This window comes from Myotis myotis, unplaced genomic scaffold, assembly GCF_014108235.1.
Source record: "Myotis myotis isolate mMyoMyo1 unplaced genomic scaffold, mMyoMyo1.p scaffold_m19_p_56, whole genome shotgun sequence".
Lineage (NCBI taxonomy): Eukaryota > Metazoa > Chordata > Mammalia > Chiroptera > Vespertilionidae > Myotis > Myotis myotis.
Window position 1 is genome coordinate 185,947 of NW_023416364.1, and position 21,544 is coordinate 207,490.

Genomic DNA, 21,544 nt, shown 5'->3' on the forward strand with positions numbered 1-21,544 from the left:
TGTTCCGGCCCTCCAGTCCAGTTTAAGAACCCATTGTGGCCCTCGAGTCGAAAAGTTTGCCCACCCCTGATTGGGGGTGAAGGGGAGGAGGAGAAGCCTCGCGGGAAGGGGACCCCCGGGAACCGCACCCCTGTCCGCCCTCCCTCGGGACCGGACCTCTCGGAGCGCAGGGCCTGACCCCGCCCCCAGCAGATTTGCATCTCCCAGGCCCTGGGTGCTCCCAGGCACCAGCATTCCTGCGTCCTCCCGGCCTTCCAGCCGCGGACCCGCACTGCCTCCTGGCCCAGAAGCACTCGGTCCAACCCAACTTCCCGTCTTTGTAGCCTAAATGCACGGCGGGCATAGCTGCTTCTCCCCGGGTTTTATTTGATAAGAACCCAGCCAAGCCGCTTAGCAACTGAGCTGCTCAGACTTCATCAGGGACAAGGGATGAAGCAGCTGACTTGGCTTTGATAGAAAAGCCATCTTATTCTTTTATTTTTCTAAACAGATTTTTATTGATTTCAGAGAGGAAGGGAGAGGGAGAGAGAGAGAAACATCAATGGTGAGAGAGAATCACTGATCAGCTGCCTCCTGCACGCCCCCTACTGGGGATTGAGCCGGAAACCCAGGCATGTGCCCGTGACCAGAATCGAACCTGGGACCCTTCAGTCCAGAGGCCGAAGCTCTAGCCTCTGAGCCAAACCAGCCAGGGCAAGCAATCTTATTCTTTTTTTTTTTTCTTTTTCTTTTTTTTTTTTTTTATCTTATTCTTTTTAAAAAAATATATATTTTATTGATTTTCCACAGAGAGGAAGGGAGAGAGATAGAGAGTTAGAAACATTGATGAGAGAGAAACATCGATCAGCTGCCTCCTGCACAACTCCCACTGGGGATGTGCCCGCAACCCAGGTACATGCCCTTGACCAGAATCGAACCTGGGACCTTTCAGTCCGCAGGCCGATGCTCTATCCACTGAGCCAAACTGGTTTCGGCAAGCAATCTTATTCTTAAAGACTTGATTTTTGTCATAAACAAGTGGATTTGAATCATATCAAACCAATATACATTTTTGAATGAAATGTCTCTTCATTTCTACTAATGCAATTCTACCTTAAAGCTTATGTGGTCTAATATTAATATATATCTTGTTAATAAACAAAATTCAGCCCTAGCCGGTTTGGCTCAGTGGATAGAGCATTGGCCTGCAGACTGAAGGGTCCCCAGTTCGATTCTGGCCAAGGGCACATGCCTGGGATGAGGGCTTGATCCCCAGGGTGGGGGCGTGCCGAAGGCAGTCGATCCATGATTCTCTCTCAACACTGATGTTTCTATCTCCCTCTCCCTTCCTCTCTGAAATCAGTAAAAATATATTTTAATAAACACATTTCATTAACTACCAAGAATTAAAAATAAGAATATCCTGACAAAACTTAGAGTCTAAAATAGTCATCGTTCCGTAGCTAAGCACGTTACAGGCAGGGGCAGTTTCAGTTCTCCATTTGGTCAGCCTCAGCCACAGGAGTGTAGCAGATGCCGGCCCAGACAAGGCCTGCAACATCCTGTCCCCAGGCATCAGCAAGGAAACCACAGAGAGAAGAAAGCGCCAGACACCGACACACAGGAAAGAGAATATCAAAACCACGGGAGAGCTGAAACGGGAAACTGCTCGTCACCACTATTCCTTCGTTCCCCTCTTCCCACGATCCCCTTACAAACGCCCTTGGCCCATCCTGAGATGTTGAGATGGCTGCTGAGGCGGGAGCCTGCCATCCTCTCAGGTTTTCGGCACCTGAATAAACCTCTTTCCTTCCATCTGCACCTGTGTGGTGTGTTTGGTGTCATGGCAGCAGGCAAAAGAACTGGAGGCTTGCTTAGGCTGGTTTCAGTTCTACTCCCTACCCTCACACATGCATAGCCTCTCCCCTTACCAACACCGTGCATCAAAATGCTATATTTGGTTTTTAAAAATATATATATATATTATTGATTTATTACAGAGAGGAAGGGAGAGGGATAGAGAGTTAGAAACATCAATGAGAGAGAAACATGGATCAGCTGCCTCCTGCACACCCCCTACTGGGGATATGCCCGAAACCAAGGTACATGCCCCTGACCGGAATCGAACCTGGGACCCTTCAGTCTGCAGGCCAACGCTCTATCCACTGAGCCAAACCGGTCAGGGCTTTAGTAATTATTTTGATGATGACAGATTCCATGTGTTACCTCAGATGATCCGCAAACTTGTGAGATGACTATTATTGTTCCCATTTTACAGATGAGGAGACTGGGGCACTGCACTTTAATAATCCTACAGATAACAGTGAATTCTATAGAACATCCCAAGTCCTCCTCAACCACCTCCCCATCCATTTGCTAATGTCCTCCTTGCCTCCTTGTGCCCCAATTCCTCCTTTATCACCCCAAATTCCTGGTTATCAAATCCTCTCCTTTGTCCCCTCACCTCCCATATGTCTCTTTCTCTTAACCCCCTAAAATATCACTGCTCCTTTATTCTGAATAGCCTCCATTCATTTAATCAGCATCATTCATGGAGCGTTTGTTTCCTCTGTGCCAGGCACAGTTCTGGGCACTGCAATTTCCATGGTGAACGGAACAACGCCGCCCCCTAGTGGAGACGATGGACAATGAAAAGGCACACGATCAATGAACAAGATTAATTATAGATCGGGAGACGTTTCTAAAAGAAATACTACAGCCCTGGCTGGCTTGGCTTAGTGGACAGAGTGTCGGCCTGCGGACTGAGGGGGTCTCAGGTTCGAGGTCCCAGGTTCGATTCTGGCCAAGGGCACATGCCTGGGTTGCGGGCTCGATCCCCAGTTGGGGGTGTGCAGGAGGCAGCCGATCAATGGTTCTCTCTCATCATTGATGTTTCTATCTCTCTCTCCTTCTCCCTTCCTCTCTGAAATCAATAAAGAAATATTAAAAAATAAATAAATAAAAGAAATACTACAAAGGGCTGGGATAGCTGCTGGGGTGAGAAGGGGGAGGTGGTTACTTTAGCTAGGGCTGTCCAAGGCAATGAATCCTCTCCTGGGAGGTAACATTTTTTTTTTTTTTAAATCCTGGCCCGAAAAAATAAATAAATAAATAAAATCCTGGCCCGAGGTTCTTTTTCCTCTCTGAAATCAATAAAAATATATTTTAAAAATATGGTGCGCACATAAAGCACAGATAGTAAAGTAGCTCATTGTATCATCTGTCCTAGTATTTTTCTTTTGTTTATATATTTTATTGATTTTTTTTACAGAGAGGAAGGGAGAGGGATAGAGTCAGAAACATCGATGAGAGAGAAACATCGATCAGCTGCCTCCCGCACACCCCCCACTGGGGACATGCCCGCAACCAAGGTACATGCCCCTGACTGGAATCGAACCCGGGACCCTTCAGTCCGCAGGCCGACGCTCTATCCACTGAGCCAAACCGGTCAGGGCTGTTCTACTATTTTTTATCAAAATATTTTTGCCGGGGTCCAACCCCAGCGGGTCCAGGGGTCCCCAAAGGTGTGGACGGAGTCGGCGAAGAAGGAAGGACACGGAGACAGCGTTCAGTTGATCAGCAGCCTAGCCAGGATCTCTAGCCAGGATCTCCAGCCAAGTTCTGGTCTGGATCTCCAGCGAAGTTCTGCTTAGGATCTCCAGCCAGGTTCTGTCCAGGTTCTCCAGCCAGGTTCTAGTCAGGTTCTCTTGCCAATTTCTGTAGTCAGGTTCAGTCCAGGATCTTTTGCCATGTTCTCTCGCTAGGTTCTGTCTCTAGGTTCTGAGGCCAGTTTCTGTCCAGTATCTTTTGCCATGTTCTCTCCAAGCGAAGTTCTTCTGTCTCTAGAGAACGTTCTGTGTAGGTTCTGTGCCTAGGTTCTGTCTCTCTTGGTTCCGTATTCTAAGTTCTGTGTCTTGCTGTCTTATTACATCTGTATTTATACCAGTTGATTCAATCCTATCAATCTCTATTCCAAAGGTTAGGGCGTTTCTTATCTCCATTCCAGGGAGTAAAGATTATGTAGCTTAAGCATGATTGTTCGTAGTTAAAGTGATTAATTACCCACCTGGCACTAGTTAAGAGGTTTTATTCCCTCCCTAACTTCAGGGGAAAATCCCTACCTGGGGAAACAACCTTTCTCAGAGACCTTGGTTAAAACACATAGTGCCAAGAAGGTGAGCAAACATATTAAGAACAGTATGCCATATATGCCAGGTCCCTTGAAACAGCAAGCATGGACCGGCTCCCGGCATATTTTTACTGATTTCAGAGAGGAAGGGAGAGGGAGAGAGAGATCGAAACATCCATGATGAGAGAGAATCATTGACTGGCTGCCTCCTGCACGCCCCACACTGGGGATGGAGCCCGCGATCCGGGCATGTGCCCTTGACCAGAATCGAACCTGGGACCCTTCAGTCTGCAGGCTTGAGCTCTACCCATTGAGCCAAACCAGATAGGGCTGTCCTACTGTTGTATAAGGTCGGCAATTTTCAGAATGAAGTTTTTCACAACAAAAACACTTAGCATAGCCTTGAGCACACAGTGAGCGCTGATGCTAGCGTTGGCTTCAGCACTCCTCTTTTTCTTCAGTATCCCCAGCCCCTCTTCCTACCGCCCAGTTACCCTCCAATGCCCCATGACCCCTATAGTAACCCACTCTCCCCAAACACCCCCATTCCCCCAAATTCTTGTTCCCAGGTTAAAACACAGGATGCCTGACTGCGTTTGCATTTCAGATAAACAACAAATAACTAAAATACTGCGTGCTGTGAAATTCGAATTTAACCGGTTGCTTTCCCCCGACATCTGGCAATCCTAGCGACAATGGTGACTTTGCTCACTCAGGTATCCCCAGGGCTTGCCAGGTGGTGTTCAGTTGATCTTCTAAAATAGTACCAGAACCCTAGCTGGTGTGGCCCAGTGGATAGAGCATCAGCCCTCAGACTGATGGGTCCTGGGCTCAATTTTGGTCAAGGGCAGGGATCTCTGTTGCAGGGGTTGATCTCCGGACCCAGGTCAGGAACGTGCAGGAGGCAATGGATCGATGTCTCTCTCACATCAATGTTTCTCTCTCCCCCCCCCTCTCTTTCTCTCTCTCTCCTCTTTCTCTCTCTCTCCTGTTCCCCTCCCTTCCTCTCTCTCTTAAAAAAAAAAGATGGAAAATATTCTTGGGTGAGGATTAAACATTTTTTTAAAAAAATAATAAAATAGTACCAGAATTCATTTACATTATCCACCAATTCCTTGTAAAACCCCCAACGTCTCCATGTCACTCTAGTTCCTCTTCCTAGAACACTCTCCTTTTCCTAGAAGCTCCTCCTAACTTCTCTAACTCCTCTGTAGTCACACCCGCCTGCTCACCCCTGCATTTCCGGAGTCTAGCTGTGTCTGGCCCGTAATAGGAGCTCTACAGATCATTTCTGAAGACAAACGAGTTTAACAGTCTATTTTCCCCACTGCATTTCCATTGCCCCCAAATCATCCGTATCTATTAGCATGCTGATTTTTCCAATGACCACCTAAAGCCCCCTATTACATACGAATTCACTAAAACACTCCCCCTCCTTCAAAACCCCAGTTCCCCTAGAATCACCCCGGCTCCCCTTATCTCGAGCCGATGCCCCCATCACACTCTCTAAGGCGCTTATTTTCCCATTATTCTGATGCCTCTCCTGTTATCACTAATCCCAGCGGTTCTCAACCTTCCTAACGCCGCGACCCTTTAATACAGTTCCCCATGTGGTGGTGACCCCCAACCATAAAATCATTTTCGTTGCTACTTCATAACTGTAATGTTGCTACTGTTATGAATCATAATGTAAATATCTGATATGCAGGATGTATTTGCTTTGTGACAAATTGTACGTAATGAAAGCATAGTGAGTAATCACAAAAACAATATGTAATTATATATGTGTTTTCCGATGGTCTTAGGCGACCCCTGTGAAAGGGTTGTTCGACCCCCAAAGGGGTCGCGACCCACAGGTTGAGAACCGCTGACTAATTCCTTTGCTCCCGCCTCCTTTGGCTCTAAGGTTACCATGGCAACGTCCACCTTTGGCTTCCTCTCCATCCTCCTGCATTAATCCTCTTTGGTTCCGAGCCCGGCCCGTCACCATGGAGACCGGAGCGGTCCCCTCTGCTCCCCTCATGCGGCCCTTGAACCAGACCCCTCCCACCGGTTGAGTCGAGGGGCCCTGCAATGCTCGGCGAGCAAAGGATTCACGTTCCTCTGTCCCGGTCCCCATCCTTAGCGCCCCCACAAGTACTCAAGAGCCAGGGGACCGCTGATTGTACTGCGCAGGCGCACAGCCTGGAAGGTGCTGGCGGCGCTTAGCCTGCTGGGAGTTGTAGTTTTCAGGTACAGGTCGCCAATGGGAGAACCGGCTGGGGTTTATTGAAACGGAATCTCCTGGCAGGCTCCGTTGTCACCATAGCAATATGAAGCACGATGAAGCGCTAGCTCTACTAGCCAGCCTGCCATTTATAGTCTTCCATCTTTCTAACCCAGTGCTTACTTGAGGAGATGCTGGAAAACAACATAGAGCTTATATTTTGGTGGGGGCAGATTGACTATTAAAAATGGGGAACACAGATCATTGGAAAACAGGGTATGTTAATAGGTAATTGAGAGCCTTTTGGGGAAGCGGAAGGCTAGAACACTGGTACACACACTCATTCATCTATCCTCAGACGCGTACTATTATTATCCCCAAACTGTAAGGAAGACAGAATAAGCAACCACATGTCACATAGCAAGTAAGTACCAGAGCTGGGATTTGACTGAGATAGTTTGGCTTTAGCCTCTGGATGCTTACGCACTGCTAAACTGGTCAATAGCGACGTGGTATAATCTCAGGAAGTGCTAAGGTTGTAAAGAATAATGTTGAGACTGGCCCATGTGGCTCGGTGGTTGAGTGTTGATCCATGAATCAGAAGCTCACAGTTCTATTCCCGGTCAGGGCACATGCCTGGGTTGTGGGCTTGATCCCCAGTGGTGAGCATGCAGGAGGCAGCCGATCAATAATTCTCTCTCATCACTGATGTTTCTCTCTCTCTCCCTCTCTGAAATTAATAAAAATGTATCTATAATAATAGAAGTGTAATATGCTGATTAGATAGGACGTCCTTTTGGATGACCTTCCGGACGAAGCTGAGGCTTCGAGGGAAGCCAGGGTCCTGGGTGCCAGCAGCCGGAGGAAGGCCTACTCTTGCACGAATTTCGTGCATTGGGCCTCTAGTATGTATGTGTGTATGTATGTATACACACACACACACACACACACACACACACACATCTACACTAATAAAAGACAAAGATGCTAATTGACCATACCTTTGCTAGGCCCATCAGCCAATCAGAAGAGTATGCAAATTAACCCAACAAAGATGGCAGTTAAATTTGCATACTGCAGGTGGGGTGGGCAGTGCGAGACGCCGTCCACGGGGCCTGGGCCCCAGATTGGGACAGGGGAGGTGGGGCAGGCAGCGCCAGACGCTGCCCGTGGGATCTGGGCCTCTGATCTGTGACCCAGGGAGACTTCTAGAAGGCACAGGCCAGGCTGAGGGACCCCAACCCCCCGTCCAAGTGCACAAATTTTTGTGCACTGGGCCTCTAGTGTATAGATATATGTGTGTGTGTGCACACACATATATATGTATATACACATATATATATATATATATATATATATAATGTTGAGAAAGAATGGAGTGGCTTTATTTTTTTAATTTATTTTATTTACTTATTTTTTGGGGGTGACTCGCTCCTTAGATGAACTGTTCAGGGATGGAGGTGACCTTAGGAGGCGACACTGAGGAGAGGCCTGAAGGGATTGAGCTGAGCACGTGGAGCAGGTAGAGGTACAGGAAGCCCAAGCTGCCGTGAGAGGGATTCATTTTGGCCCCCTGGCTCCACCTGTCCCCCACAGGCCCATTGAAAGAATGAAGGAATGCTGGACCACCTCAATTTCCCTCCCGGCCCGGTCTCCGACCCTCCCCCAGAAGTCAAGAACTCAGCGTGGAAACCAAAATAATGCTGTTTTATTCCAATCTTGAAGCACAATAGCCCCGATGGCTCCCCTCCCCCCCTGGAGGCCCCCGGGCCACCCCACAAAGACCCTCTCTGCTCCCTCTTGTTCCGGCTTCTGGGAATGACCAGCCAGAAGGTGAAGGGATCCAAGCCTCCAGTCCTTGGGGGAAGAACTCACACCACCCCGCTCTTGTCTCCTCTCCCACTTTCCCTGTGTTGGGTCTCCCTGTGTTCTCCCCTCGCCGCCACCTTGTCTCCCCTTCCCTTCCCCTCCTCCTGCCTCCCTCTGCTCCTTCCTGTTTCTTCTCCATTTCCGCCTCCTTCCTTGCGCTCTCGCCCCCATTTCTATCTCCTTGTTGTCTTTTCTTCCCTTACCGCTCCTCCATCTGCCCTCTTTCTTCCTTGCTTTGCCCGTCTCCTGCTGCGCTGCGTGGACTTGCCCAGTCTGCTCCTGCCAGGCTGTCCCGGGAGCCTGGCGTCCTCCCCTCCCTCGGTTGTCCTTTCTTCCTTCTGCCCCGGCCTGACCCTGTCTATGCCTGTATTCCCTCAGAATCCACCCTGGCCACCGCCTTCCTCACCTGTGGCTCCAGGACCTTGGAGAGCACTGACCACGTTCCCGCGGACCCAGGAGGTGGCCAGAGGGGCTGGGGTGGCCTCCTTGGCCTCGGCCTTGTTATCTTTGGGATAAAAGAATGCCCTCCGGCCCTCGCAGGGAGGGTGGCGGGCAGGCGCTGAGGGTCAGGACTCTGGCGCTCTCCCCCAGCAGTCCCTGAGCAGGTCCACGTGGAATAAGGCTGCGCCCGTGAGGAGGCGCGCCGCGAAGAGGTGGCGGCAGGGCAGATGCCGGGCAGCGTGGATGGAGCAGCTGCAGCGCGTCAGGGCGCCGTCCAGGAAGAAGTCGGAGGTGCCGTCCTTCAGGGCAAAGCCAGCTCCAGTCACGTGGAAACCCCGGGTCCCGTGCTGCCTGGCAAAGGACAGCTCCTCCGCCACCAGGTCCGCCAGCTCCGGCCCGCAGGCCGCTCGGAACTTGGCCAGCGGCTCCCAGTCCACCTCCTTCTCTCCTGAAGGGCAGCGAGGTCTCTTTGGTTCCCTGGGGCCTTCTCCTTCACTTCCTTCCTGGAGTCTGTCCCCTGGCCATTCAGGATCACCCTCAAACACAGTGCCCGTGGGGGTGCTGCACGCGACTCCATTCCCCAGCCCTAGACACCTCCCTCCTGCGTCCAGACACTCCCTTCCTTGCCCTCCCCGGTTCTGGGGACCCCCACACCGAGCCCCCCCTCCCTCTCCATCCTCCAGGCCTGTCACCCGCGTGTCCCCTAGCTGGACCAGAACCACATCCTCCAAATCCCTTCTCCTTTTGACCCCCGACCTCACTCCTCTCTCTTCTCTAACTTCCGGCCCTCTCCTCTCCTGTCCCCAATGGGGCGCCCTTTGGTCTCTGTTCTCAGGGACCGGCTCTGGGGGCTTCTCCAAATGGACCCCCCTCCAGTGCCTGACCTCCACCCTCCCTCCCTTCTCCGCTTCCACCTGGAGCCCCTTCTGGTCTCTGGGTTTCAGTCCAGAGACCTTTGCATCAGGCGCCTGCGCGCCCCTGCGGCTGCTGCCTCCCTCCAGACCCCTGGCCCTCGCGCAATCCAACTGGCTCCTCCCGTCCGCGGTCTGCAGAAGTCGAATCCGTCGGTCCTCCAACTGCGCCATCCTCCAGGCGTACCCTTCCAAGGTCCTCAGCCCCTGGTCCTCCGCGGGGGCGCCCCTCCAGACATACCCTTCCAGACCCCAGTCCTGCTCACCCTCCAGCTGGGCCCCCCTCCAGCCTCTGTGCTCGCTCTCCAGCTGGGACCTTCTCCAGACGCTCCCCTCGAGTCCCCTCACCTTCTGGTTCTCCAGCTGCACCCCTCTCCAGTACCGGACTTGCACGCCTCGCTCCTTCTCCCTTTCGGACTGAGCCTCGCGCCTGTCTCTGGTCTCCAGTTCCCTGGCCCACTCCTCTAACGGGGCGCCTCTCCAAAGACTCCCTTCAGGGGGGGCCCCTCCCCAGTCTCCGTTCTCCCGGCCCTTGGCCCTCTCATTCTCGACCTGCGCTCCCCTCCACCGCTCGCCCTCCAGCCAAGGCCCCCCGCCGTCGAGCGCCACCTCTCCGGACGCGTCGGCCCACTGCATGGCCACCAGGTCGCGGAGGCACTGCGCCATGCTGCGCGAGGGGCTGAGACGCCGCAGCAGGCGCCGGCGGTGGCTGCGCACCAGGGCGCACGCGTCCAGATCGCGGGCCGCCTCGAAGGCGCGGAAGCGCACCCACATGTCGCGGCGGGACGCCCAGTTGCGCTCGAAATAGTCGACGAAGGCGGCGGGGCCGTGGGCGCGCAGCTCCACCAGCGCTTCGGCGTAGGCGGCCGGCGACGGGGCGCCCACCAGGCGGCACAGGCGGGGCCACAGGCCGGGGTCCTCGCGGCCGGCGCCGCCCAGCTCCTGCGCCTTGCTGAACAGCGTCTCCAGGCCCTGCGCGCGGCAGATCTGCACGCGCGCGCCCGGCAGCAGCTGGCGCACGGCGGGCAGCTGCGCGGTCACCTCGGGCCCCGCCGTCAGGCAGCGCACGCGGCCCTTCACGTCCGGCACGCTCTGCAGCAGCGAGGCCAGCGCGAAGCGCAGCAGGCTCGGCGTGCCCGGGCGCGCCACGCAGCAGGCGGCCTGGCGTGCGCGCCCCGCGCCGTCCACGCACAGCACCGCCAGCAGGTCCAGGGCGCCCTGCAGTCCCGGCAGCCGGTCCACCAGGAGCAGGCGCGGGAAGCGCCGCAGCAGCGCCCGCGTGCGCGACGTCAGGAAGAACACGGTCTCCACCACCGCCTGGTTCTCCATGAACACCAGCTTCACCTGAGGGCCGGGGCGGGGAGGCGGGGAAGGGGGTCAGGGTCGGCCGGGCTTGCCACGCCCAGCTCCCTTACCGCCGCTTCCCCGGCTGGGGGATTGGGAAATCCAATTCTTCGCGTGGGCATGCAGTTCTGATTTTGACCGGCAGGAGGCAGTGCAGGGCAATGGTTAAGAATGTGGGGCCTGCCTAAGCCGGTTTGGCTCAGTGGATAGAGCGTCGGCCTGCGGACTGAAGGGTCCCGGGTTCGATTCTGGTCAAGGGCATGTGCCTGGGTTGCGGGCACATCCCCAGTGGGGGATGTGCAGGAGGCAGCTGATCGATGTATCTCTCTCATCGATGTTTCTGGCTCTCTGTCTCCCTTCCTCTCTGTAAAAAAATCAATAAAATATATTTAAAAAAAAAAGAAAAAAAAGAATGTGGGCCTGGAGGCCAAGCGCCTGGGTTTGCGACCCTGCGCCACCGTCTGACAGCTGCGTGACGTTTGCACACTAGACAGCCCCTCCGAGTTTCCGTTTCCTCCGCGGGAAACAAGCCAGCCATCCCTTCATGCGCCGAGAGGCAGCCTAAGGCAGCGGGTCTCCAGGTGTGGGCCCTGGCCCAGCAGCACCCGCGTCACCTGTCAGGGTCCGGGCAGAAATGCATATTCTCAAGCCCGCCCCTACCTGCTAAGTCAGAAACTCTGGGCGCGGCCTAGCAACCTACCGTGACAAGCCGGGTAGGAGATTCCCACGCTGGCTCAAGCGTGAGAGCCACTGGTCTGGTAAAGCCCATAGACCATGGAGCCAGACTGCCGAGGTTCGAGTCTGGGCCTCACCACTTTCCAACCTTGTCACGGAACCTGTGCCTCAGTTTCCTCCTTAACCTCCTTTCCCCCAGTTTCCCTTTCTGGGAACCGAACATTCATTCCCTCGTGCACGGAGAGGCAGATCCGGGAGCGCCTCTCGAGCCTGCTGCCCCGGCTGAGATGCTGGAGACCTAACCTGTGTGGCTTCCGGCAACTGCCCCGACCTCCATCTCATTTGTGAAATGGTGATGATGAGGGCATCTCTGTGATGCGAAGGCTGAAATCAATGAAAGCATTTAGCGTGCTGCCTGGCACAAATAATATTACTGTTATTCAACAATACCCACTCAAAAAGTAAGTGTTCTCAAAGCATTTGTTTTCACTATAATTATATAGTAACTAGAGGCCCGGTGCACGGATTTGTGCACCAGTGGAGTTCCTTGGTCTGTCCTGCGGGGATTGGGCCGAAATCGGCTCTCTGATATCCCCTGAGGCAGTGGTTCTCAACCTTCTGGTCCTTTAAATACAGTTCCTCATGTTGTGACCCAACCATACATGATTTTTGTTACTACTTCATAACTGTAATGTTGCTACTGTTATGAATTGTAATGTAAATATCTGATATGCAGCATGATTTTAGGCCAGTGGTCGGCAAACATGCGGCTCTTTGGCCCCTTGAGTGTGGCTCTTCCACAAAATACCACAGTGCGATTGAAACTTTGTGGCCCATGCGCAGAAGTCGGTATTTTGTGGAAGAGCCACACTCAAGGGGCCAAAGAGCCGCATGTGGCTCGCGAGCCGCAGTTTGCCAACCACTGTTTTAGGCAATCCCTGTGAAAGGGTCGTTCGACCGCCAAAGGGGTCGCGACCCACAGGTTGAGAACCACTGCCCTGAAGGGTCCTGGATTGCGAGAGGGCGTTTCTCAGGTGATGCACTCTGGAATTGGGCTCCCTCCTCTCTGGTTCCGGGTGTGTTACCCGAGAACCGCAGCTGCCAAGTCACCGCAGCTCGGTAGCTCCTGCATTGAGCATCTGCCGCCTGGTGGTCATTGAATGTCATAGCTACTGGTCAGATTGTCACTCAGGCTTTTATATATAGAGATTATATAGTAAAGACCACGTCCCCGTAATGGTCTTCTCTAACTGTCCCGCTGAGCAAACACTCTGGCTCTCTCACCCCTCCTGGCCATGGCACTGACCCCCCTGAAGCATGTCACCTCTTTATTGGCTGATTTGCTTACTGCCCGTTTGCCCTGCCTAAGATGTGAGCCCCACAAGGATTTGGTGCATTTCAGACACCTGGCCCAGAGCGAGGGCTCAACACATCCTGCCTGTGTGCGCACACCAGTGCGTGGGTGTGCAATGACGTCCAGGGCCCATGTGTCGGGAGTGGAGGTCAGGGTACACAGTGTTTGAATCCTGGCTTTGCCTCTTAGTAGCTCTGAGTCCTTGGGCAAGTGACTTCCCTTGCATTTCAGCCTCAGTTTCCTTGTTTGCAAAATGGAGATAATAAAGCCTGTTGAACAGGGTCCTGGTGCGGATAAAATGAGACCGTCTGTGTCCAAAGCTTGGAAGGCTGGCAGGAATCAAATCCCAGCTATTACTACCGTCTTGCTCGAGCTCTCAGCAGCTTCAGATGGTGGCCCTGCCTCCTTCCTGGAACACAGGTGGCTCTTGGCTTCCGTCACCCTGAAGAGGCCTGGCGTTCCTCCTTCCCCCCAGGTACAGTGGGACCTTGACTTACGAGTGTCCCGACTAACGAGTTTTTTGAGATACCAGCTGTCTCTCGGCCGATTTTTTGCACTGAGTTGATAGAGTAATTTGAGTCAACGAGCTCCTTAACGAGCTCAGTCTCGGAACGAATTAAACTCGCAAGTCCAGGCCCCACTGTATCTCCTCGGCTGGCTCTTCCCCTGCTCCACGTCTAAGTGCCGCAGAGCCCTGGCCCTCTCCTCTCTCCCTGCTCCAGGTTCTGCAAGGGGATCTCACCCAGGCACAGCGGTCATCGCCTCGAAGCTGACAGCTCCAGTTCTGGATCGCCAGGCTCCAGACCTACCTACTCAACGGCCTCTGCACCAACATGGCCGCCAGGACAGCTTGCGTGACCTTCGAGACTAGTGGCCCCAAGCCCTCAAGTTGCCTCTCACTCTTCCAGCCTGCCCCTCCCTGGTCAGCCCCCTGTCCATCGAGGGCTCCACCGTCCACTCCATAGCTCGGGCCCGGACGGTCAGGGCTGATTCTTGGTTTCCCTCTTTCTCCATCCTCTGCGTGCAATCCAACCCTGAGTCTTAGAAGCGACCTTCAGAATGAGTCCAGAATCTGACCGCTTTCCCGAGCCCTATGGCGACCACCATCTCTCACCTGGGTTCTATAGCTGCCCCCTCACTGGGCTGCCTGTCTCCATCCAAATGCCCCTCTGTTCCCCACATGGGTACCTGAGGGGCATTTTCAAAACTCCTATCAGGCCCTAACTGGTTTGGCTCAGTGGATAGAGTGTCGGCCTGCGGACTCAAGGGTCCCAGGTTCGATTCTGGTCAAGGGCATGTACCTCGGTTGTGGGCACATCCCCAGTGGGGGGTGTGCAGGAGGCAGCTGATCGATGTTTCTCTCTCATCGATGTTTCTAACTATCCCTCTCCCTTCCTCTCTGTAAAAAATCAATAAAATATATTAAAACAAAACAAAACAAAACTCCTATCAGATCACCCTTCCCCAGCTTAAAAGCCTTGCTCAGGATCTGGCATCACACTATTTTTTTTTAATCCTCACCTAAGGATATTTTTCCATTGATTTTTAGAGAGCGTGGAAGAGAGAGGGAAAGACAGAGAGAAATATCGATGTGAGAGAAGCACATCGATTGGTTGCCCTGCATGAGCCCCGACCAGGGCTTGCTCGAGCCAGCGAGGGGCCAGCAACCAGGGTACGTGGCCTTGACTGGAATCGAACCTGGGACCCTTGGGTCCACAGGCCGATGCTCTATCCACTGAGCCAAACCGGCTTCAGGGCATCATCACACTAGAGGTGAAATCTAGACACCGATCTCTCCACAGACTCTGCCATGACCTGATCTCCTACAAGACCGTTGAAAAGCACCGCATAGCTCTCAGCTTTTGAGGGAAAAAACAACCTGAATAATAATAATAAAAAAAGCCTAGCAGAATCCAAAGAGAACAAGGCAATTGCTTTCCTAACCCTGAAACCATACATTCAGCATCTTAAATAGTATTGGAAGGCGGTACATTTTATGAAAAAGCCAAGTAAGCTCACCACTGAATTAGTTACACCACCACTATAAGTTTTTCAACCGCCATCCGTCTTTATGCTATTACTTTATGATTTATGACAGCAGAAGTTTCAGTCTGGTGTTGGCTGGTATGATGTGCAAAGAGGCTACATGTAGCCCTGGCCGGTTTGGCTCAGTGGATAGAGCGTCGGCCTGCGGATTGAAGGGTCCTGGGTTCAATTCCGATCAAGGGCACATGCCCGGGTTGAGGTCTCGATCCCCAGTAGGGGGCGTGCAGAAGGCAGCATATCAATGATTCTCTCTCTTCATGGATGTTTCTATCTCTCCTTCTCCTTTCTTCTCTGAAATCAATAAAAATATATTTAAAAAATAAAGAAGTGCCCTAACCGGTGTGGCTCAGCAGACAGAGCGTCGGCCTGCGGACTGAAGGGTCCCAGGTTCGATTCCGGTCAAGGGCATGTGCCTTGGTGGCGGGCACATCCCTCTCATCGATGTTTCTAACCCTCTATCCCTCTCCCTTCCTCTCTGTAAAAAATCAACAAAATACACTTAAAAAAAAAGAAAGAGGCTGCACACAGAGAGAACATTTCTGTGTGACTACAGAGCAGGAGAAAGTGCCCAGGTGCAGACAGGGCTCAGGGAAACGGCCCTCGACAAGCCCGTGGCTGTCACTTGCTTGGCAGGCCGGAGCCTCTCTGCCCTCCTGCACTTAGGCAGGTCATGTGACTTGCCCTGGCCCACAGAGCGCGAACAGAAGCCTTAGCAGCCCCTCCTGACAGATAGGGTAGGTATGTGTGCTGGTCCCCATCTTCCTGTACCGGCGCCACCGCCAGGGTGTTCTTACGGCGCTGTGACACCTCCGGAACCGGGCCACAGCGCTCCCATCCGCCCTGCAGGCTCAGGCCTATATTCCCTCCGTGCATGGAAGAAAAGCACAGCCAGGGGCACAGGCCAGTTTTCCTTCCTTCGTCTCTTCCCTCCTTCCTTCCTGGCTTCCCGTCATGCCCACCCCGCCCTGAGGTTGGGTCAAAGCAGCGGAGATTCCTCGGAGGCCCAGCATTCTCGCTGTCCCTCCAGCACAAGAGCTTGCTCCTGCCTCTGACCCTGTGCCTTGGCCGGTCCCTCTGCCTGGAACTCGCTTCCCTCGTGATAAAACTCAGCACCCGCCCTGGTCGGTGTGGCTCAGTGGGTAGAGCGTCGGCCTGAAGGGTCCTGGGTTCGATTCCGGCCAAGGGCACATGCCTGGGTTGTGGGCTCCACCCCCAGTGGGGGGGCGTGCAGGAGGCAGCCGATCCATGATTCTCTCTCATCATGGATGTTTCTCTCTCTCCCTCTCCCTTCCTCTCTGAAATCAATAAAAATATATTTAAAAAAATAAAATTAAAAACAAAACTCAGCACCCTCCCATCTAATGCCTGATCCGGGCGCTGGGTACAGGGGTGTTTTCACTTCGTGAACACGCGGCACGCTGTGCATTTATCGTTCATGCGTTTCCTGTACGTGTCGTTCACTTTTACAAATGTGGGTGTGGGTGTCGTCTCGGACACACAGGTCAGGGCGCTGGGGGGAATCCATCACAGAAGGGGGGTTCCACGAGAGTGGACACCAGAGGCCACCCCACTCAGCACTTTCCACCCACTATTTTATTTATTTATTTTTAATTAACTTTTTTTTTTTTTAATATATTCCACTGATCCTCCACAGAGAGGAAGGGAGAGGGATAGAGAGCTAGAAACATCAATGAGAGAGAAACATCGATCAGCTGCCTCCTGCACACCCCGCACTGGGGATGTGCCCGCAACCAAGGTACATGCCCCTGACTGGAATCGAACCTGGGACCCTTGAGTCCGCAGGCTGATGCTCTATCCGCTGAGCCAAACCGGTCAGGGCTTTAATTAACTTTTTAAAAAAATATATCTTTATTGATTTCAGAGAGGAAGGGAACGGGAGACAGAAATAGAAACATCAAGGATGAGAGAGAATCATGGATTGGCTGCCTCCCGCAAGTCCCCTCATGGGGATCGAGCCCGCAACCCAGGCCCCGCAACCCAAGCATGTGCCCTTGACCGGAATCGAGCCCAGGACCCTTCAGTCCGCAGGCTGACGCTCTATCCACTGAGCCAGACCAGTCAGGGCCCATCCACTATTTTTAAAATAGTGCCTCCCATCACCTGAATCCTCCTCTTCCTAGCGCCCACCCCTACTGACCTGATGTCATATTTGGATGCGTGTGTCTAGTGTTGGTTTCTCCCCCTGTGACTGGGAGCTGGTGTTAGCAGTCACTTCTGCGAGTGATGGCCAGCAGCCATCCGCGGCCATCTGCATTGCAGGTAGTTATAATGAAATAAAATCTAAATCCCAGTTCCTCGGTCCCACTGGCCACGTTCAAGTGCTCCATAGCTAACCGTAGCCCGGGCTTCCCTGCCGGGCAGAGGCCGTTTCCATCACGGCAGGAAGTTGGACTGGGTGGTGCTGACGCTGCACTAGGGGGCGCCTCTGAGGGCAGGGACCACGCGCATCTTCTCCGCTGCTGCACCCCCAATGCCCCCAGAAGTAGTTATTGAATGAATGGGCAAAGGAAGGAAGGAAGGAAGGAAGGAAGGAATGAATGAATGAATGAGTGAATGAATGAAGGAGTGAATGGATGAGTGGGAGGGGGAGTGAACGCATGAATCCCCCCCACCTGCCTCTCCCCACCTTGGCCTCAGGGTCCTTGTGGAAGAGCCCCTGGAGCACGCGCAGGGCGTCGATGACGCTGTGGTCGCGGTCCTTGCAGTAGGAGAGCAGGCGGTGCACGTCGGCCAGGACCAGAAACTGCTTGGAGATCTTGTTGGTGGTGCGCACCGGCAGGCAGGTGTTGGCCAGCAGGCGGCCGGGGCGGAAGTAGTAGGCGAACTCGATGGGGCAGGCCGGGTGCGAGTGGGTCAGCCGGCACTCCGTCACCACCAGGCGGTCCCGCAGCGGGCTCAGCTTGACGATGATGAAGGCCGGGCAGCCCGCCTCATGGTGCCTGCGGAGAGACACACGGCCGCCGCCCGCACGTCACCCTCTGCCCTCTGCTTCCCTCCCTCTCCTTCTCATCGTTATTTTTAAAAAGTGAGAATGGGCCCTGACCGGTGTGGCTCAGTGGATAGAGCGTCAGCCTGCGGACTGAAAGGTCCCAGGTTCGATTCCAGTCAGGGGCATGTATCTTGGTTGCAGGCACAGCCCCAGTGGGAGGTGTGCAGGAGGCGGCTGATCGATGTTTCTGTCTCATCGATGTTTCTAACTCTCTATCCCTCTCCCTTCCTCTCTGTAAAAAAATCAATGAAATATATATTTTTTTAAAAAAAGTAAGAATGGTTTCAAGCATAGGATACAGTAGAGGGCCTTAGGCATACGCCGGGTGCCCGACTTCGGGCAAGTCACTTCTCCCATTTTCCGAGGGAGGAAACTGAGGCCCAGAAAAGGTGAGTCGCAGGCTCAATGCCATCGCCTAATCAGCAGCAGAGCCATGGTCTGCACCCAAAAGTCTGCGCTCTCCAGGCCTCCTGTAACAGCTATCGTTTACCCAGCCGCCTCGAGTTCCTGCGCATGGTGTCACGGGAACCTCCCAACAGCCCCACGCGGTAGGCACGGTGATAGCCCCATTTCACAGATGAGAAAACTGAGGCCCAGGATGTGAGGTCTGTTGCCCAAGACACCCACCCAGGAAGTGGGAGGAGGCCAAAGATGGGGTGAAGGCTTATTTCTAGAGATGAGTGGGGGTGTATCCCGCCTGGGGCTCCATCTGCATAGAGACCCCATCCTGGGGCACCTAGCTCAAGCAGCCGGAGTCTGTGTTCTAGGGACTCTACTCTTGTCTGTGGCTCCTCAACCAGGGTCTCAAACTCATGCACCTACGGGGCCAGGCAGGCAAAGCAAGGAAGCGGCAGTGCCAAGCATGAGCAGCAGGGAGTGGTGGGGTCTGGGCAAACCTGAGTGCTGATGCCCATCTAACTGGGGTGGCGTCTGCCACGCGGGAACGTGGGCTCCGCCTCTCCCTGTGCTTCACGCGGAGCCAGAAACTAACCTTCTATGGGTAACGTTCCCAGTTTAAAATTGGGGCCAATTGAGATACTCTTTGCCATCTGGGCGTGTTTCTTTCTCTCTCTCTCTCTTTAAAATGTATCTTTATTGATTTCAGGAAGGAAAGAGAGATAGAAATATCAATGATGAGAGAGAATCATTGAGTGGCTGCCTCTTGCACGTCCCCTACTGGGGATCAAGCCCGCAACCCAGGCATGTGCCCTTGACCAGAATCGAACCTGGGACCCTTCAGTCCACAGGCTGACGCTCTAGCCACTGAGCCAAACCAGCTAGGGCCTGGGCGTGTTTCTTAGCTCTCTTGGGTTTCCCCCTTGCCCTGCCGTAGCATGATAGTTGGAGGGAGTTACAAGTGGGTTTGTTCACACAACGTCCATCTTCCTGCTCAGTCTGAAGTTCCAGACGGGCAGGGAATTGATCCGTCTTGCTCAAATAACCACCCCCCCAACCCCCGCCCAGTGAAATATCCCAGCCCCCAGCCCGGGGCCTGGCCCTGTATTTACTGAATGCATGGATTCTTTTCTCTGTCCTGTGGTTTTTTCTGCAGCTCTGTCTCTGATCTCCTTGTATGAGCACAAAACCTGGCTTTCACCTGTTTTTTCTGGCTCTGTCTGGTATCTCTGGCTCCAAGTCTCCACGTTTCCGGAATTTGTTGAGTCTTTTTTTCTTCTTCTGTCTCTTGGGTATCTATCCTAAGGTCTGTAAGTAGAGCCCGTCCCGTCTCTCACTGTGCGTGACTTTGTCCTTCCATCTCCATCTCTCTCTCTCTCTCTCTCTCTCTCTCTCTCTCTCTCTCTCTCTCTCTGTGCAAGCTTCCCTTCTCGACCCTCTCAGCCTCTCTACAAGGTATATTTAGCTGTTTTAGTTGGCATCTCTCGCTCCCAATCTCTGGGTGTGGGGCTCTGTGCTTACCCCTCCCCCTTGCTTCCCTCCCCCTCTAGCACGCAGCAGGGTGGCGGCTGAGCTCACTTACCCCATGGCGGGCCGGCTGGGAGCACGCACATCCTTGCACACTAGCCGCACGTAGCTGTACTTGAGCACGTCGATGAGCGTGTACAGGGGGGGCAGCCTGGCCCAGTGGCAGCGGGTCAGGTGCATGGAGCTCTGGATGAAGAAGAGCGCCAGCCGCTGCTGGCACCAGGCGTCGAAGAAGCGGCTGAACTCAGCCCAGGAGAAGAAGGCCCGTTCCAGCAGCTCCTGCTCCTCCTGCTCCTCCTGCCCCACCACCAGGCCCCGCGGGCGCTCCATCCTGGGGCACCTGAGTCAAACAAAGGTGGGAGGACGTGTGCCTAAGGCTGCAGACCCTCCCCCACCGGAGGCATCCTACTCCCTCCACTTTAGACCTGCCTCTTCCGTGCTGGTGCCTCTATGCAGGTGGGGGGTGGGGGGTGGGGGGAATACAACCCCATTCATCTCTAGAAATAACCTCCACCCCATCCTTGGCCTCCTCCCACCTCCTACACTATCCATCGACGGCTGGAGCCTGTCATCCTGGCCCCTCATGCCAGCTCTGGTTCCCTCCTGCGTAGATGGGACCCCAGGTGTAGTCGGGGTCCCTCGCCCAGAATAGGACTCTTAAGCTCGGTGGCGGACACTTCCTCAAGCAGGTTCCCAACTTCCAGCTAAGACCCCCCTCCCCCCCATGTGCTCCTACATGTGGCAGTGCCCCCATTCGCCTGGAACTCTCCCCTCCCGTGTCTCCGCATGGCTGTAAGCTGTGCCACACCCCTGCAAAGGTGTCCCACCTCCAGATGTGCTCCCACATCCAGATGTGCTCCCACATCCCGCCGCGGACCCCTGCCCCGGGTCATATTCTCATACACCTGCAGCTGCTGGCCCTTCCCCAGGCGCAGCCCCTAGGAGTCGCCTCGCCCAGCGGTGGCCCCTGTTGCCTGGAAATACTTGCACGTCCAGATGTCCTCCCCACAGACAGCAAGTCCTCACTCCTTACGGGCGTGTACCCCACTCCCCGTGGCCAATCTCAGAAGTGTCACTAGTATTCGTCTGTGTCCCCCTCCTGCCCAGTCGCGCTCCCCCCACCCCCACCCCCACCCCCAGCCCCGTCCCGCTGGGGCCGCCTCCTTTCATCTACAGGTATCATCCTCCAGGGGTGCGTGATGGTCCGAGACATGGCCCCTGGTCCCGATGCGCTCCATCACTCCGATGCTCCAGCGTCCAGCTGCGCGACCCCCGCCCCCTGCAGCCCCTCCCCGCTCCGCCCGCCGCCGCCCGCTGTCCCATCCAGTGGTACCTCCTCCCTCCCCCAGATGTGCACCCTTCCCGCCCCTCCCCACTCACCTACCCGCCCCGGAGCGGCGTCCACCTCCCACAATGCCCCGCGCCAAGGCCCTTGCTCCCGGGATGCCCCGCGCGGCCTCCGGCCTCTCTTCCCGCCGTGCCTCGCGCAGCGGCTTTTTCCCAAGTCTCCCCCTTTCCCCGTCGGTCACTCCGGGGACCCGCAGGCACACCCACCGGTCCCGACCGAGGAAAGGCGCGGGCCTTCTCCCAGCGTGCTCTGCGGGAGGGCTCGCCCCTCTTCACCCCTCCCCTAATAGCCTCCCGCCCTGGAGACTAC

The 21,544-nt window shown here is 54.5% G+C and overlaps 1 protein-coding gene across 3 annotated transcripts; it reads right to left on the minus strand.

Moving 5' to 3' along the window:
* Positions 1-8,025: 8,025 nt before the first annotated feature.
* ZSWIM9 (zinc finger SWIM-type containing 9) lies at positions 8,026-21,522 on the minus strand. Of its 3 annotated transcripts, none has more exons than XM_036311552.1 (4): positions 21,272-21,522; positions 19,943-20,227; positions 17,602-17,914; positions 8,026-10,879 (listed from the first exon to the last, which is right to left on the minus strand). In XM_036311552.1, exons 2-4 carry the CDS (start codon positions 20,215-20,217, stop codon positions 8,750-8,752), a joined length of 2,718 nt encoding a protein of 905 aa, XP_036167445.1. In that variant the 5' UTR covers positions 20,218-20,227; positions 21,272-21,522; the 3' UTR covers positions 8,026-8,749. The 3 variants fall into 3 exon arrangements, with proteins under 3 accessions (XP_036167445.1, XP_036167444.1, XP_036167446.1); XM_036311551.1 differs by having other exon boundaries at positions 21,268-21,522; XM_036311553.1 differs by lacking the exon at positions 21,272-21,522 and having other exon boundaries at positions 19,943-20,976.
* Positions 21,523-21,544: the final 22 nt, after the last annotated feature.

Excerpts from the sequence above, each read along its gene's own strand:
- ZSWIM9 (XM_036311552.1), bottom strand. The coding sequence starts at position 20,217 with ATGGAGCGCCCGCGGGGCCTGGTGGTGGGGCAGGAGGAGCAGGAGGAG. Across the intron at positions 17,915-19,942 it reads CCCAGCCGGCCCGCCATGGG|GCACCATGAGGCGGGCTGCC; the intron begins GTAAGTGAGCTC and ends GTCTCTCCGCAG. Across the intron at positions 10,880-17,601 it reads ACAAGGACCCTGAGGCCAAG|GTGAAGCTGGTGTTCATGGA; the intron begins GTGGGGAGAGGC and ends CCCGGCCCTCAG.